At 41.1% G+C, this 14732-nt stretch overlaps 1 protein-coding gene across 1 annotated transcript; it reads left to right on the top strand.

Moving 5' to 3' along the window:
* The first annotated feature begins 553 nt into the window (after positions 1-553).
* LOC117817957 (zinc finger CCHC domain-containing protein 7-like) lies at positions 554-14571 on the top strand. The gene is made up of 9 exons (XM_034690767.1): positions 554-707; positions 1768-2142; positions 4088-4137; positions 4253-4363; positions 5313-5483; positions 5740-5775; positions 6739-6843; positions 8748-8865; positions 13775-14571. Exons 2-9 carry the CDS (start codon positions 1782-1784, stop codon positions 14257-14259), a joined length of 1437 nt encoding a protein of 478 aa, XP_034546658.1. The 5' UTR covers positions 554-707; positions 1768-1781; the 3' UTR covers positions 14260-14571.
* The last annotated feature ends 161 nt before the right edge of the window (positions 14572-14732 follow it).

Genomic DNA, 14732 nt, shown 5'->3' with positions numbered 1-14732 from the left:
ACACTATTGCTCCTGCTAGCCACAATGAGTGCTGGTGAGCTCTTCCCTTTTAATGAGAAAATTACCAGAGGACCGGCCGGTAAGCTAGGCTATTTTCTCTGTGGACGGGGCGTCCTATTTCGCATAATTCTGCCAAAGTTAAGAAAATATAGTCCAGGCACTCGTCACGGTGCAAATACATGAACCAGTAGAAAAAAATGGCTTGTGGTGGTGTGTAAACTGTGAGCCCATGCCAGCGAACCCAGAGAGCTTCTGCTGTCGGGAGAGGGACTTAGACTTTCTGAATCAGAGGATAACAGCGGCTCACATACGGCTACGGAATTTTCTCATTAAAGGGGAAGAGCTCAGCAGCACTCATAGTGGCTTGCAGGAGCAATAGTGTACTGTAACTCATACGACCCCACTTAAAAAAAACTGAAATATCCCTTTAATGTCTTCTTTGTAATTTTTCACTTTGTAAAGTCGTTCCGTGGGCCGGATTGGATCCTCTGGCGGGCCTGTTTTGGCCCGCGGGCCGCATGTTTGACACCCCTGGTCTATGATCGTATGTTTCTCTAACTCCGGGTTTGGTTTTGGTTGTCCAACCCTCGGAAACGCCGAGTTAGGCGCTTCATACATGTAAACATATGTGGAAGTTGATCTTACGAGGCGGTACGGACGTAGTTTTCCGTGTAAAATCGGTACCGAGATAATGTTGATCTAAAGCGGTAAGCGCCTCAACCAAAACTGATTTTAGTTTTAGTTTGATTCGTTGGTTTATCTAACTATTCACTCTACAACTACTAGCTTAAGAGCTAGGGCTAGCATAGCGGCGGCTAGCCTTGTTAACCCACGTGCTGATGTATGTGTCATATTTGGAATTTTTATATATCCTCCTCACAGTAACACACTTACAACAGAGACTCAGAAACCGGAACAATGTTTTTGCCCGATGCCAGATGTTAGGAAAGTTGTGAATGAGCCTTTGGTCATCAATGTTTGGTAGCAGTACAGTGAGCCACCGCTGGAGGGCGCTGTTATCATTTATACAGTCTATGGTTGTACTCTTATTTATGCAGTCTATGGTTGTACTCTCATTTATACAGTCTATGGTTGTACTCATACAGTCTATGGTTGTACTCTCATTTATACAGTCTATGGTTGTACTCTCATTTATACAGTCTATGGTTGTACTCTCATTTATACAGTCTATGGTTGTACTCTCATTTATACAGTCTATGGTTGTACTCTCATTTATACAGTCTATGGTTGTACTCATACAGTCTATGGTTGTACTCTCATTTATACAGTCTATGGTTGTACTCTCATTTATACAGTCTATGGTTGTACTCTCATTTATACAGTCTATGGTTGTACTCATACTGTCTAGGGTTGTACTCTTATTTATAATAATAATAATAATAATAATCATAATAATGCATTTTATTTATAGGCGCCTTTCTTGGCACTCAATGTCACCTTACAACATTAAAAACAAACAGAGTTTAAATAACAAACAGTAAATAAAACACAATTTAAAAAGTTTTGAGTGAATGGACAGAGGAGTTGTGGTCAGATGGAATAAGCCAGTTTAAACAGTCTATGGTTGTACTCTCATTTGTACAGTCTATGGTTGTACTCTGATTTATACAGTCTATGGTTGTACTCTGATTTATACAGTCTATGGTTGTATTCTGATTTATACAGTCTATGGTTGTACTCTGATTTATACAGTCTATGGTTGTTCTCTGATTTATACAGTCTATGGTTGTACTCTGATTCTTACAGTCTATGGTTGGACTATGGATAACAAAGCTAATGAAGGCAGGGACCAGCCATTCTTTGTTGAGGAGTCCAGTGGTTCAGAAGAAGATGTGAAGATCAAGTTCAGTCACCAGAAACATCACAGGAGCTGTAAACAAGCTGTACGGTTCAGCAGGGACAGTTCTCCTCCGCTCCTGCTGGCTTTCAACATCACCCCCGGCAGACCCAGTCCTGTTTCCAGAGTGGACTTTAAGGAGGAGGAGGAAGAAGAGGCAGAGGACAGTGACCAGCCCATCGAAGAGTGGATGATACTTGGAGGAGAGGAGCAAGTCGGAGACTCAACCATCCAGCTCAATCTGAGTTACTGGAACAGATCTGAGGATGGCTCAGAAGATGAAGGTTAGACTACACTAGATCACAGTGTGGGTAATCACTGTGTAAAAACAGGTCTATCATTCTGTTCCATAGATGTAGTTCCTGGGGAACTGTATTTGCAGCTGTGAAAATTACTGAATGAAAACAAGTGAAACTTTGAGTAAAAGAAAGACACATTTCCAAGAGTGTTCAGCTACATGAGTTAAATTATCTGTTATAGATAATGAAGAGTTTCAGATTCAGTGTGTTAAGTATTAAGGAGATCAGAGGATTACTTTAATTCTATTGATTGTGTATGTATGCAGTGTATATCCCTGCTAACCCATGGGTATAAGATCATTTTCAGTTGAATATTTATGTGGAAATTGTTTTGAAAATGTTTCCTCAGTTTAAGGTAATTTGTTAATCAATTAATCAATCAATCTTTATTTGTATAGCGCCATATCACAACAAACGTTATCTCAAGACGCTTTTACAAACATAGGAGGTCTAGACCACTCTATGTCAAATTATGAACAGAGACCCAACTTCAAGACAGGATAAGACTCAGTCTGACCCCACCTTAATCCATCATGAGCATTGCACATTGCAGTATTTAGGTAGTTACAGTGGCGAGGGAAAACTTCCTTTTAAAAGGCAGAAACCTCAGGCAGAACCAGACTCATGTTAGACAGCCATCACGCCTCGACCGAGTTGGGTCTGGAAAGAGGGATTGAGGATAATAAGAGACAGAGGGAGCGGTGATAGTGATGAGACGAGTAGTAGAAGCTGTTGCCGCTGGACTCCAGCATGTCCGTATCAGCTGGAGTCCGGAACGTCTACAGCAGCTCAGAGGGTCCTACGAGACAATGGAGCTCAGGGACTCCAGAAAGGTCTATGGTTAGTAACTTTCAATGGGACAGGCAGAGTTAAAGTAAGTGTTGAGGGGGTTGGGGGAAGGGAGTGAGATAGGATCCCAGTGTGTCAGTGCACCAGTTCCCCTGGCAGTCTAAGCCTATAGCAGCATAACAAAAGCTGGTCCAAGCCTGATCCAGCTCTAACTATGAGCTTTATCAAAAAGGAAAGTTTAAAGCCTGCTCTTAAAAGTGGAGAGGGTATCTGCCTCCCGGACACTGACTGGTAGATGATTCCAAAGGAGAGGGGGCTGATAACTGAAGGTTCTACCTCCCATACTAATTTTAGAGAAGACAGCATGCAAGGGCCACTAACAATTTAAACTTATTATTAAAAATGCAATATTCATTTTATCATGACTTCATGAGGCTGGCGGCACAAAAGCTGCTTTATTGGTACTTTTTTTTATCGGTACGTACCCCTGTTTGTAGCAATATGTAATTGACTGTGGAGCAGAGGTATAGCTCAGATGTGCATTCTTGGTCAGTTATCAAATGGGACTCTGACAGGAAAACAGAAAGAGGTAAGATACATTTATGTAGCTACATATCACCCAGTAATAACATATCAAATATGGCTTACGCAGATTTGTTTTAATCTGCAGTTATGATTGAAATTTATTCTTAAACTCCCACAGATGAAGTTGACTCTGCCTTTACTCAGTTTTTCACATTTGCTCTGATTCACATTGATGAAGGAACTCATATTCACATCAGGAAGCCTCCTTGCACAACCAATCCATCTTATCTTGTCAGCCAGTTGCTCCACTGGTGCAGAGGTTTTATCGTTTTTCATTTTACCTCACTGAATGGTGTTTCATTGTGGGAAGGTCAAGTGTTTTCATCACATTTTTTTTTCAGCCACAAGAGAGCTACACATTTCACAAAACAGAATATTTAAGTAATGCTAAATTGTCTTACCTTTGAAGAACTCTTGATGTTTCTTTGATTTGAAAAATGCCTTTTTCTGAAATTGTGTGATGCACTTTAAAAAGTATTCTGCCTGGGAAATCACAATTACAACATTTTTTGTGTCACACTCTTATATCTTGAAAATATATTTTCTCCCTGTGTAGATCTGGTGAAGTCAAAGAATGATATCTGGGCTGTATCAGAGAAAGACAAGGTAACTACTAAAGTCTGTTCACTTTATTGTTAATAGACTTTTTCTTTTTACAATGTATCTGTCATTGTCAGTGTTGATGCCAAGTTAACTTTATATTGCTTTTCATTATTTCCAGGATGGTGCCCAAAAGTCTCTGCCCATCCGCTATTGGTTGCCTGGTAATTCTCAGATCTGTAACATCTGCAATAGGACGGGACATCTTGCCAAAAGCTGCTATTACAGCAAGGTAAAGAAACACCCTCATCTACCCATCTTCTTTCTTTTAATTTCATCAGTACAGCTTTGTGAAGACATAGCTATTGCATGAGTTTGATACAGTTGTTGCTTAACAAGCTGTTGATTCATTAATTAACTCCCCCTTATACAGACTAAAGGCGTTTTTCGACCGCAGGAACTTTACCCCGGAACCAGGGACTTTACCCTTGAACTACGTGCGTTTTCACCGGAGGAACCAGGGTCTAAATTTAGTTCAGGGGTAGATCTCCCCCCCTGAAAAGCCCCTTCTTGGGGAGTAGTACATTTCAGAGGTCCTGGGACTTTTGTGTTTGTGGAGTTAACAAAGCTGCTGAAACACAGAGGGAGTTCCTGGGAATGCATACTAGTTTAGTTTTTTTATTAAGATTTAAAAATATTATTTAATATTATTTTTTTCTCCATACGTCACTGGCCTGATTTGCACAATCAACCAGGGACTTCAGCTCGCGGTCGAAATGCAGAGAACAATGGGGGACACAGGAACCTTTTAGTTCCGGGGAAAGTAGTTCTGGGGGCTAAAAGACCCCGGAACTCTTGGTCGAAATGCACCTTAATATGCTGACCTAACTGCTTCTATTCTGACTTACTTAAATTCATAATAGTTTCCAGTTTGTGTAACATGATCACCATCATGGCTTGTTTGAGGTCTGGGAGTATTTTCCCCTTTTATTCCCTTTGTTTCCTGCATGCACATCTCATTGTCTGTTTTGTTAATGATGCGTCATATTTTAGAAGCATAAACTTAGAATATTTTGGTGTATAGTCATACCTTTTCTGTGTTTTTCTGTTGAATTCTGCTCTGACTGACTCGTCTACCAAGTCTTTTATGTTGTTTACCCTTACAGGTTGTCTGTGTGGTTCCATGGTACCTGTAGAAGTACCATTCATCTGAACATCCTTCTTTGTCTCTTTGCCTTAAGAAATGTCCCACATGCATCCTTTGTGGGATCAAGGGCCACATCCAGCGGGACTGTCCGGGCCGCCCCTGCTCCAGTTGTGGACTGCCTTCACATTCCTCCAGGCCCTGTGAAAGACCCCCAGTGTGGAACCAGCACTGCCAGCGCTGTGGGGTGGCAGGGCACCTCTCTGATGTGAGTGTCCTACAGCCTCCAGATATGTGCCCTGTGAGGCTTTGTGAAAGAAAAAAAAAAGTGTTGCCATGTTCAAGAGGACTTTGTCAGTCAAGTGTTGACATATTCTGCAGTCCTAGGTGTGTGTGGGTCTATTTCATCAAGTGTTGTTCAATATGTTCCAACAGTCTGTCATTGTTACTGCACTTACACAATGTTTGCTTCCTTGTATCTCAAAAGAGTAACTGTCTCTCTTTGTCTCCTGGGATGTCCTCAGGCCTGCCCGGATTTATGGAGACAGTATCATTTGACTGTGAGTACAATTTTTGACTTAACTGCACATTTCTCGTTCTGACTTATCTCATACAATTAAAATATCTCTCCAGCAGATTGAATGAATACACTTATTCAATTTTTCGTACATTTTTGTACAAAATGTAATCAGGGTTCCCACGCGTCCTGGAAAACCTTGAAAACCTTGAAAACAGTTGACCAGTTCTCCAGTACTTGAAAACACTTGGAAAATGGGAGAAAAGGTAAAATGTCCTAGAAAATCACGTGTTGTCCTGGAAAATTATTCCAACATGACTGCGTGCGACATGACCTGATTTAAAAAACACATCCCCATCCATTGAAAGCTGAGTGCACGCTGTGCTGGAAAAGACAGGGACACAGACCCTTCCGGCTGCGCGACTTGTTTCAAATCTTCTCTCCCTCACTTGGTCATAATCATGCATTCATAGAAGAGGGGGGTATATTGTTTATGTTTTATGGTAAACTAACCTTGTAGAGTGCTCTTTTGATTCAAAAAATCCTATATTTAAGTTAAAGAGTGAGCTGCAGGCTCGGGCAGAGCTCGGGGGTCTGTGCCTCATAACTTTCTCTGCAGGCTGAGAGCTCAATTACCGTACTGTAGCTAGTAGGAGCACAAACTACCGATAGTGAAAACAAACAGAACAAAAGGAGTGACACGGCTGCACAGAAACTGCACGTTGTAGACATTGCTGATCACAATAGACATCGCCACGCAGGAAGACAGTTTAAACTTGTTTAAATCGCTAAGAGAGTTCAAAACTTCACTGAAAATGTCCTGGAAATGTCCTGGAAAATAATCTTTGGAAAAGAGTGGGAACCCTGTTTAAAGAAATAAGTTATCCAGAGAGATGGCAATGGCCAAGTAATTCACGTCCTCTCACTTCAAATGCATGAATTTGTATCAATGAAACCTTGAAAAAACTCAACTAATGTTGTATTTCTATATTTATCAACTCTCTAGATTCGGTTAGAGGTTCCACTGAGGCCATCAACAGTCCACACCAACCAAATTAAGCACTGCCTAGCTTATTGCTACAACTGCTCAAAGCGAGGGCATTACGGTTATGTAAGTGAAAAATAGCAGAAATCCTTTTCTTACTCTTTCCATCTTTCCTTTCCTTCTTGGTTTCCTCTCGACATGCCTCAAACCATACTCTCTTTCTGTCTTATTTCACACTGTCTTATGTATCTCTTTGCTTTTATCCATCCCCTCCGTATACAGTTGTGTTCAAAATAATAGCAGTCCAACATCACTAGCAAGATAAATCACTGTTTTTGTTAAAATTTCAACTTCTACACTGCAAGTAAGTTTCTAGAAGGTTTATTAAAGGTATAGAAAACCAACAGACACAACAGGCATGGTGTGCATGCTGCTGATTCTGTGAAACTGAATCATTAACTGAAATGGGCGTGTTAAAAAAAATAGCAGTGCTGAGTTCAATAAGTGAGGTCATTGATAATGTGAAAAAAACAGGTGTTAAACAGGTGGCCCTCATTTAAGGATTAAGGCAACTGATGCTGCATATGCTGACTGTGCATTTGTCCTTGAAAAACAGAGTAAAATGGGTCGTTCAAGACACTGTTCAGAAGAAAAGCGTTCTTTGATTAAGAAATTATTCAAAGAAGGGAAAACCTATAAAGAAGTGCTGTTCAGCTAAAATGATATCAAACGATTTCATATGGCAGCCAAAACCAGAAAGGCGAGGAAGAAAAAGAAAAACGACTATTCAAATGGATCGGAGAATAACCAGAATGGCAAAGGCTCAGCCAATGATCAGCTCCAGGAGGATCAAAGAAGATCTAAGGTTGCCTGTGAGTACTGTAACAATCAGATGACGTCTATGTGAAGCCAAGCTACCAGCAAGAAGCCCCCGCAAAGTCCCATTGTTAAAAAAAAGACGCGCTGAAGCGGTTACAATTTGCCAAAGAACACATTGACTGGCCTAAAAAGAAATGGTGTTATTTTTTGTGGACTGATGAGAGTAAGATTGTTCTTTTTGGGTCTAAGGGCCACAGACAGTTTGTCAGACGTCCTGCAAACACTGAATTCAAGCTACAGTACACAGTGAAGACGGTGCAGCATGGTGGTGCAAGCATCATGATATGGGGATGTTTCTCGTACTATGGTGTTGGTCCTATTTATCGCATACCAGGGATCATGGATCAGTTTGAGTACATCAGAATACTGGAAGAAGTCATGTTGTCAAATGCTGAAGAAGAAATGCTCTTGAAATGGGTGTTTCAACAAGACAATGACCCCAAACACACCAGCAAGCGAGCAAAATCATGGTTCCAGACAAAACCGCATTCAAGTAATGGAGTGGCCAGCATAATCCCTGGACCATAATCCCATAGAAAACTTGTGGGCTGACATGAAAAATGCTGTTCATGAGGCAAAACCAAGAAATTCAGAGGAATTGTGGAACGTAGTACAATTGTCCTGGGCTGCAATACCTGTTGACCGGTGCCAGAAGTTGGTCAACTCCATGCACCACAGATGTGAAGCTGTTATCAGAAACCGTGGTTATGCAACTAAATATTAGTTTATGATTCTCAGGAAAGTTGAATCTTCAAGCATTTCGTAGTTTATACAGTCAACACTGCTATTTTTTTGAACATAATATTTCTTGACTTTCTGTAAAATATTATCAAACTCAATTACTTTTTCCAATTTTCTTGCTTTGAAATAGAAAGTGCTGTGTCCCCAATGCATTTGTGTTCATTAAAATACAATTTATTTGAGGGATTTTGACGTTTACTGACCTTTTTTCTCACACTGCTATTATTTTGAACACAACTGTATCTCTGTATATCTGTTTTCCGGGATTATCTTCTGGATAGGATTTGACTGGACCTGCCTCTTTTTTAAATCCCCTGCTCTCTAACTGTAAATTGGATCTTCTCATTTTCTTTGATTTGCAAGCACAGTTTTCATTTCCTACATCTGTGCCTGTGTTTTGTCTGTACCAGGAATGCACTAAGAGGAGGATGATCAGCGGGACGTTCCCCTCACTTCCCTACGTTTGTCATTATGACAGAATAGACAACATCCTCAACCATCATACCAGGGACCATAAAGGAGCCAAAGGTTAGAAAACATATAATTATGGATATAAAGGGTTAAATTCAGTACTCATATTCGCATGAAACTGTGTGTTTTTTTAAAAAAAAAGGGGTTTTAGAGGTTTAACTTGTCAGGAAAAACATCTAGTCCTACAAGGGTCCTCTTTCTATGGTTCTTTTGATTACAGTACACACCAGCTGTTGCTCTCTCCAGTTAACAATTGAAGTAACCTTAGCCTTTAGTTAAGACTTTCATTGCATGATTTGACCCTGGGCCATGATAACCACCAGATGATGCGTTGGCAGCAGTGCTCGAATCTCCAATCTGCCCCTGACATTCAGCCACTCTCCTCTCATCCACACTATCCAGCCAGAGGGTCCCTTGCTCTCTTGCTTTGAGTCATCTGGTGATCACAACACAGCGTCTGGACTCAGAGAAGAATGAATCAAATCCAGAAAGTGCATCTTCTCTACAATATCAATCTTGATCTCCCAAGGTTTCGATTTATGGGATGTGCCAGACTTTTTCCCCTTCTGTACAAAGGAGACACATCTGATTCAGTTTGAGTTAACTGTCCGATCCATCCCCCTCCTTCACTCCAATCTATCATCAAGATATTGCCATCACTAGTGTTGGAGTACTCAAGACCGGTCTTGAGACAGCTTATTTAAGGTCTCTGTCTCGTCCCAGAATTGAAAGCAGTTTTACTCTTTCTCGGGCGGATTCCATATTTTATATCAAGACCAGTCGAGACTACCACTGATGCACTCTGTGTCCCTGTCATTTCTGTGATAAGAGAGTCTTGGTCTCGGTGCACTCTGGTCTTGGACATGTCTTGGTCTTGGTTAATGTGGTCTTGACTACAACACTAGCCATCACCCATACTAGCCTCTTACTGCTACACATTTTACAGCTTGGGTCCCACTGGGTGATAGGCGGCATGCTGGGGTCGTGCCCAATATTCACAAACTGGTGAAGGAAAATTGTCATGCCACTGAGAATATTGTGGAAAGGATGTGTAAAATATTAGAATCTACACACCTCTGCCCATGTAACTTTATTGTCCAGTAGCTCCCACCTCTACTTGAATCCCTGCAGGCCAAGGTTGACTGCTTTTGATTCACTTCTTCCTGGACTATGGTGTTCCTCTTCCTTTCACTTACATTAACCAATGTTTTAAATGCACCACATCATTGGTCTTTCTTTGACAAACATTAAAGACCAATGATGTGGTGCAGCTTTAGATAAACTTGTTACCTGGCTTATGGCTGCATCAGTCATTCAGTCATTTGCAGCCTTACCCCTTGATAACTCCAGCTGTTGATTTTAGAGTATCTCAACTGCACATGGCCACCTTAAAAAGAACCCTGCATGATAAGACGTGTGGACCTTATGTTTATGAAGCTTGAAAGTGAGATCCCATCACGAGTGATTACTGCAGATGCATTTGTAGATGCACGATCTGGCAAGGTGTGAACAGATGTGTTTCAAGCTGTCCACATCTGTTCGCATCAGCCAGAACACACCAGTGTTCATACACCATCTAGAGCCACAGCATCCTAGAAGATACAAAACAGTCCTTGGCTTTCTCTAGCTTGGTTATCTGATGCTTTTTAAGTTCCCTGAGTTGCCAAACATTCGTAGGACACTTCTTGTATTGTAAGCTGTGTATTATGGGGGCTGATTACATTCTTATTTCTGCCAGGTTAGCTTATTTCTCAGTCCATATTCAGCAGAGGACACTCCAGAAACTCCTCTACAACCTTATGTTGACTTGCCTGATAGACAGTGACCAACATGTGTCATGAGAAAATGTGTGGCTATGATCTCTCTGGTAGTTACTGCCAATTTTTACATAGCTCCCAGTGTAGCCAGAAATTATTCATATGAGTAATAAAGGATTTCAGGGCCAATACTTCCCTTTCTTTTTTTCTTTTCTTTTTCGAAAGTTATATATTTGGGCTTTGACACATTTACTGATAAGGGGAGAGGACAGCGGATAGTGTAGGAAACTGGTAGAGAGTGGGGGAATGACATGCGGGAGGGGAGCCACAGGCTGGATTTGAGCCCGGGCCGCCCACTACATGGGCGCGCAACTTAACCAGTAGGCCAAATCCGCACCCAACACATACATTTCTGTGCAATTTGCATTGTTTAAAGTAAGAAACATTTTTTATTTTTTTTATTTTACTTAACCTTTATTTATCCAGGTTGGTCCTATTGAGACCAAAGATCTCTTTTCCAAGGGAGACCTGGCCAAGACAGTCAGCAGCAAAAAAAACACAAAGCTACAGACATAGACACACTAAGAACCAAAGTACACTTTACAAGCACAACGTTTGTCGCAGAAAGAGCCGTTACCTGGGAAGCAGTTGTAACAAGATACACTAAAAGCAACGACATTCTAAAGATTCAGCTTCAAGGTCTTTCATTTTAGATTTAAAAACATTCAGTGACACCAGCTCCATTCTGCAATAAATTCCAGGCTGAGGGTGCAGAACACCTGAAAGCCCTTTTCCCAGTTTCCGTTCGAGCTTTTGGGACAGAAAGCATTAAAATCATGCTGCTTTGAATCATTACACATGAGACTTTTAGGGTTTAGAAATTACTTGTGTGAACAAAATGTATGCTGCACTTGTAAATGTTGTCTATTTGATAGCTGATAGCTGACCGGTTCTAGGATTGCGTTACATTGTCTAAAATGTTTAGCCTCTTTTTCTCTCCATGTGGAGGGTTTTCATCTTTCTGTGGATGCTGGAAGCTGTGGGTGGACAATATACGCAACAACAAAAAACAACACTTCAAACATCAAAGATCTTGCTCCTCTGCCAGCCCTTGGATCTCTTTTATACAGAGCTCTAATTCAAGATCTTTATTACTTTTCTATCACACTGGACATCCCGACCTTTTCTGTTTTTATTGCTGTGCTTCTTGAGCCTGTTTTCTATCATACTCTGTGCCTGTTTGTTGACTGGATTGAATATGATAGATGTCAGTATGATGTTTCTCCTGTGAACTGGCCCTGCTAGTCCACCCAACCCTGATGTGGTCAGAAGCATGCAGTGTTAAACCTGTAACCACACCCAAAGGTGCTGTTATGGTGTTCCAAAAAAAAACCTGTGCAGCAGAAACAGTACTTTAAGGTGGTGATAAGTTACCTTTTATAGCAATATGTATGTATTTATATAATTGTGTCACATTGAGTCTGTTCATCAAGACAAATTGTACATGTCATCACCGTAATAGTGCTAAATGGTGGTCTTAAAGAAAACACTTGTAGCCAGGTGTTGACACACTCATCAGCCAGCTCGTATCTATTTTCACTGGCAGGTGGGTATGGAACTGCTGTCATTCTAAACAATCCACCAATCTTGGATTAACCGGGCCTCATAGTTCTTTATTTAGAAATGGGGCGTTCTTTATAAGGTGACGACCAAGCGGCAACCTCCGATCTAAAAATATGAGTCCAATGCGGAAGTGCTAAAAACTGCAGTTCATCGAGGATCTGCTTGAGGCAGGCTCCTGAAGTACCGGAAGCCACATACACAACAATTCAAAAAAGACGATCTTTACAGCAGAAATAAACATGTTTACAGCCTGGTACAAAAGACGAGTGTAGTCTGGATAGCTCATTTCTCTATCACACACACACACTGTAGGGGGGTACATTTTTTTCTAACGTGGCAATTTTGAAGATATTAAAATTACAAGTCCTCCTATGAGAGTCCCAGCTGACTGCAGGAACACTGTAGCTGTTGGCTAGGAGGCTCAAAGCCCGCCTCTACGTCACAATCGCTTGACAGCAGCAATATGGCTCCCGTCGATGATTGGCCCCAAAACAGTGCTTCAGAAACAGATGGGTGACGTCACGGATACTACGTCCATATTGTATACAGTCTATGGTGACGACACAGGAGCTTCGCTTTACAGAACAGAAAATGATAAGCTTTACAGAGGAAAGATTTCTAACAAAGCACAAAAAGTAAGGACATTTGTGTTTGGTAGATTTTTCTTTGTTGTAACAATGCTTCCTGGCAATAAACCGTATACTGTTGGAAGCCTGTTTATTCCCCTTTTAAATGGTACCACATTTGTAAGGAACATTCATTTGTGGGATGAGCAGCAGAGCTGAATCTGTGGGTTGCGACCATGAAAAATTTGCCAAATCTTCTCTGCCAATGCCAAACAGCTTATTCTGCCATTGACTCTTGTTTGGTGGAATGGATGATTGAAGTCTGAGGAAACAAGACAAATTGGCAGTCCTGACCTTAACCCCATTGAACGATTGTGGGATCAGCTTGAGCGTGCTGTTCGTGCCACATTGACCAACACAGCCCCGTCGGCTGACTTGGGACAAATGCTGGATGGAGAATGGGATGCCATCCCATAACAGTGTGTGACCAGGCTGGTGACCAGCATGAGGAGGAGGTGCCAGGCTGTTGTGGCTGTGTAGGGTTCTTCCACACGCTACTGAGGCTCCTGTTTGTTAAATGAATACATTTTTAAATTACCATTATGTCTTGTTTCTTCAGACTTCAAGCATTCAATCCACCGAACAACTCCAAACAAGAGTCAATGGCAGACTAAGCTGTTGGCAAATGCATGTTCCTTACACATGTGGCACCATTAAAAGGGAAATAAACAGGCTTTCCATTGGTATAAGATTCATTGCCAAGAAGCTTTGTTACAACAAAGAAATAATCCACTAAACACAAATTACCTTACTTTTTGTGCTATGTTTTAGGTACATGTATCTGATAGTTTTACAACTGATTGTAAATCCAGTATTCAGTCTGCTGTCAGCTGTGCTTACTTGCTTGTGTATTTATTTATTTAGAGTTGCAGAATGCATCATTATATTCACAAGCTGTTCACTTAAATAGCTGTCATCCAGTAATTTCCCCCTTTGTTCATGCTGTGTTTACATAAATAGGAAGAAGTGGATCACTGCTCCTCTCAAACCAGAAGTCTGAACCAACACAGGAGAGTGGTGTGGAGAATCATTCAGTCAAAGAAAGGAGCAGGACAAAGCAGGAGACATGTAGCCAGGCTGCAAGAAAGAAAACGTGGCCAGAGAGGCGCAGAGAGAGACGGGAGGTGAAGAAGCTGAGGAGAGAGGCTCAGGCCAGGCGAGAGGGGGGACTATTTGGGAGATCCCAGAGAAAATTTGATGAAGACGTTTTCCCTTTAGACCCACTCAGGACTTCTTCTCTTGGTCATATGAAGACCCCGCTTCCTCCTCAAAAGAAGAAGAAGGATGAGACAGGTGGCAGAAGGAGCAGGAAGGGCAAAGAGGCCGAGAGATGGAAGAAGAGGGGAGGGTTAAAACATGGGGATTTATGTCCACATGGTGACATAGACATCAGTAGTGAAAACCTTCTTTCTCCAAAACAAAGACTACGTCACAGAAGAAGATGAAATGTAAAGATTTTTGTGTATTTCACCCTTTTTTTTTAAAGGGGGAAACAAATGTCACTGGATAAAATAAATATTTTTGTATGTGTCTTTGATTTATGCATTAATGTATGTATTATCACAACAAAGAAAAATAGTAGTTACTTTTGTAGTGCTGGTATCAATTTGCTTGTGTATTTATATTTAGCTCACTCTTTGCTGTTTTCTAGTTTTCACATTCAAGTGTCTTCAAATGTGTCTACATGCTCAACCCCCTGTGTGGTGTTGGGGGTAGTGGTTTGTTCCTCCTAAATATAATGCTTGTTTTGCAATTAACTCTTTTTCTTTTATTTAAAAAGTCTGCTTAATGGCACTGATATCTTAAGACGAGAGAGCAAAATTGCGCTTGTGAAAACATGCATTTTATGATGGCGTATTGTAGTGTATCCTCGCTCAAATCCACGCTCATTGTGTAATACGTGAATTAACTAGAACGG

This window comes from Notolabrus celidotus, chromosome 8 (assembly GCF_009762535.1).
Source record: "Notolabrus celidotus isolate fNotCel1 chromosome 8, fNotCel1.pri, whole genome shotgun sequence".
Classification (NCBI taxonomy): Eukaryota; Metazoa; Chordata; class Actinopteri; order Labriformes; family Labridae; genus Notolabrus; species Notolabrus celidotus.
The sequence above is the reverse complement of the archived record's forward strand: the minus strand, read 5'-3'. Positions and strand labels throughout refer to the sequence as shown.